Source organism: Diospyros lotus, chromosome 6 (genome assembly GCF_014633365.1).
Source record: "Diospyros lotus cultivar Yz01 chromosome 6, ASM1463336v1, whole genome shotgun sequence".
NCBI classification, from domain to species: domain Eukaryota; kingdom Viridiplantae; phylum Streptophyta; class Magnoliopsida; order Ericales; family Ebenaceae; genus Diospyros; species Diospyros lotus.
The window spans coordinates 5762678-5766394 of NC_068343.1; the positions used below are offsets into that span (position 1 = coordinate 5762678).

The window sequence follows — 3717 nt, forward strand, 5'->3', positions numbered from 1 at the left end:
TGGGGGACATTGCCCACTGCAGGTAGAAACAAAAAATCAATTAAATAAAAGAAGACGAATACGTAGAATTTATTAATCAAAATATAGGTCAAAAAAAATAAAAATATAAAAAGTATTCTGTATAAATGTATTTTTTATTATATTTGTTAAATTTATTTAAAAAAATTATGATCTCTTATTTTAAATTTTTTAAATAAATTTATTTCTCTTTTTTTTATGAATAAGTTATTTTAAATTTTATAGGTATAATTTTATTTTATTTATTTTAACAAATTATCTAAATACATAATTGAAATTTGTAAAAGCATTTCGGGATGTGATCTGATGGGTGCCAAATCTGGAACCCGACCAACCAATCGATGTTGATTCGGATTCAAGGGATGTTCGGGCCTGCCTTTTGGTTGGGTGGGGTTTGCTGCCTGCGTCACGGTCTGGTGGTGGTGGTGGTGGTGGTGGTTTACCTGCGATAATAATCAGAAAATAAAATAAACAAATTGAGAACAAAGTCATAATATAAGAAATAGAATTTTAAGGTAAGATTTGATTTGATTTGATTAGGGGCATTGAGATGAAGACTATGTAAAACCGTGGTTTGATTGCTTCATCCTCCTCAAACCTCATATCAAACTCCTAACAAATAGTAATTGCGATTTATAAGCCTATTTTTGTTTGCTTGCTTTGTTTGTTTTGAACGTTTTTCAACAAGCGCCTGGGAGTATTATTGTGTCCGATCGGCAATAATAAATAACTACTAGTTATATATGAATTTAAGATAATTATTAGCATGTGACATGGCAGAATGAATATTTGTGGCAATAATTATTAATTAATTAATTAATGTGAAGCATGGGCTAGGGGCGTCGAGCGTGAACGGCGTTATACCGTAGGCACAAGAAAGAAGAAATAGCGCCGCCTCCATTCTCCACGGAGGGAGCGGCGAAAAAGAAGGATGGCAAGGGCAGGGGGAATAACCAACGCAGTGAACGTAGGGATCGCAGTGCAAGCCGACTGGGAGAATCGGGAGTTCATTTCTCACATTTCCCTCAATGTTCGTCGCCTCTTCGACTTCCTCGTCCAATTCGGTAATTTACTTCTCTCTCTCTCTCTCTCTCTCTCTCTCTCGCAGTAACAAATTCGTTCTTCTTCCTTTTTTGATATCTTGTATTGTATTGCAGCGCTTCAGAATTGAATCCGTTCAGCTTTTTTTGGTCCCTTTTTTTAGTCTTGTAGAGAGCCTTTGAACTGATATTTCATCCTCCTGCTTGTCGTTAATGGCTTTACCATTGTTCGTAGGTCCGCCCATCTACACATCTATTCGTTACAGTTAATTTTTCGATCACGAATTTGTAGTTTTATGGCGGCTTTGGATTGTTCCATCAGATCCAAACGCCCCTCCACGAAATTTTGAAGCGGATCTAAAACCTAATTACGTTTTGGGACTATTGTCCGATTTTATTTCTTTGTGGTGGAATGCCCTCCCTGTTTCCTTTTTGTTTCGTTCTGATGAATTTTCTGTTTCGGGATTGCAATGTGACGTGTTAATTGGGCAATCTGAATTCAAGGGGACATCTGGAAGAGTTGTTAATTAGTGCAATCTGATCTTATTCGTTGTGAGGTTTCTCAATTCAAGGAACGCAATGCAAAATGTTGTTCTAGACCTTTAACTGGTTTGGTGAGGTTAGGGATCAACTATAACTCAAGGACCGTTGCTTGGCTGAATGATTACATCCAGGAACTGCAATGCTTCATGCAATATCATTTTTGACGTAGTTGTTTTGGATTTAGGATTAGAGAATTCCACCAAATCAATTTTGGATCTAAATCTAATATTCAGAAGAGCAGGTCCTAGCACTGAAATTCGCTATCAAATAGGGCATGGCTGAAACCAGCATTTAAGTCTGCTAGTTCTCAAAGTCACTGTTAATTAATTGCTGGAATTAGTTTGGATATCAAACATTTTCTTTTTCTTTCCTTTTCTTTTCTTTTTTGCTTGGTTGGATATCAAACATTTTCACATGTAATTGTTGTATCTTGTTTCTTCAATCCTTTTTCAGAGGCTACAACAAAGAGCAAACTAGCATCACTAAATGAGAAGCTTGATATACTAGAGCGGCGTCTTGAACTGCTTGAAGTCCAAGTGGGTACTGCAGCGGCCAACCCTTCTTTGTTTAACACCTGATGTTTGGGATTGTTGTACTTTTAAAAAGAACCAGCTTGCCTGTAAGCTACTCTTATCTGGAATCTGGACAGATTGCTTGGTCTTGGAATCCAGTGTGACACTGTATATCCATGCCTGCTATGCTTTCCATGTCTCAAATTTTTGAAGAACATATGTCATGTATGGGTTTTTACTGTAGTATATATATTTCAAGAAGTTGTGAAGCTGCTTTTCAGATGTGACATAATTGGAAGTTGATTCTATGTTTTGGCTGTGCTTGATACCCTTTTCTATTGTCAACGTAAGTGTCTTGCAATGCCTGTTCAAGGGTATCGCCAATACAATTTGAAGGAATGTTGATGGTTGCGGTTAAAAATAAAGGAACAAAAGAAAACCACTCTTTATTAAACTATATACAACTTAATAGTCTTCTCCTATCCTTTTGGGTTGCTTATGATATTCACAAGTATTTCACGGTTTCTATAGTGCGACTTTTAGTCATCTTGACTTAGATTCTTTTTTATTCAAGTTCATGAAGATTGGCTAGGCACCTCATTATAATATTTGCATGAATTTTCATTTTGTTAATAAAATGAATGATGTAGGCACGGTATATGTGGATAAGGTTCCTAAATTACGTAAATGGGATTGCAGAGCCATATGTTGTCAGGTTGAGTTGATGTTGTTCCTCAGAATTGAATTAATAGTTTTTGTTTAAAAATATTACTATGTTCTTTTAATTAGTTAATTTGTATGAGTATATTAAAGATGACCTTTTTCATGATTAAATTTGAAAAATAAACTATAAATATATAATAATTATGTCTAAATACTAAAAAGAACTGTTTTAAATGTATCCTGAATTCTGATCATAATCTATATAAGTTTACCTCTGCAGTATCACATAAAAACGTGTGGCATACCAATCAAGTTCCCTGTCTCCATTCTCTTTTCACATGCTTTAACTGCCCTTATCTCAGTAAAGTAGTCAGTAACGAGAAAATAATGCAATACAGTGCCAAAAATATAAATGGAGTCTTAGGTTTACAACAATGATCCCTAAGAATGTGCCTGGAGAAGAACTTCATGATATATAGCTTAAAAACAACCCAGATTATGCAAAAAAATTCCCGAGATAGTTGCACCAACTATGATAACCAGCCTCTAAAGGATGCAAAAATCATAGGAAGCAAAATATTCAACAAAATGTAATTCAACTTGTTTGTTGTTAATGATTCAAATCTGGGATACCGGAGTACTAGTGTGAAGTTTAAACTAATGAATATGGTGATTAATATCAGGAAAGGAGGAATCTCATTGTGAAGTTGTGGCAACTTTGGGGAGTTGAAGGTGAATTACAAGCTTCTTGCTGTGAACAAATTTCCATCATGTTTAATGAACTCAGAGGGGGAAGAGAGGAGCCATAGGATTTAGGAAAAATAGGAGGAAAAAGAAATAGATAAATAAACTGAGACTTGGCTAAAAATGGTAGCAAAGCAATAGAGGGAGAGAGATCCCCCTCTTGAAGGAATTTAATCTTAAAATACCCTCAAGCCTAA

The 3717-nt window shown here is 35.3% G+C and overlaps 1 protein-coding gene across 1 annotated transcript; it reads left to right on the top strand.

Annotated features, from left to right (window-relative positions):
- Positions 1-870: 870 nt before the first annotated feature.
- On the top strand, positions 871-2439 carry LOC127803498 (protein BRICK 1). Its single transcript, XM_052339750.1, has 2 exons — positions 871-1082; positions 2055-2439. Exons 1-2 carry the CDS (start codon positions 950-952, stop codon positions 2177-2179), a joined length of 258 nt encoding a protein of 85 aa, XP_052195710.1. The 5' UTR covers positions 871-949; the 3' UTR covers positions 2180-2439.
- Positions 2440-3717: the final 1278 nt, after the last annotated feature.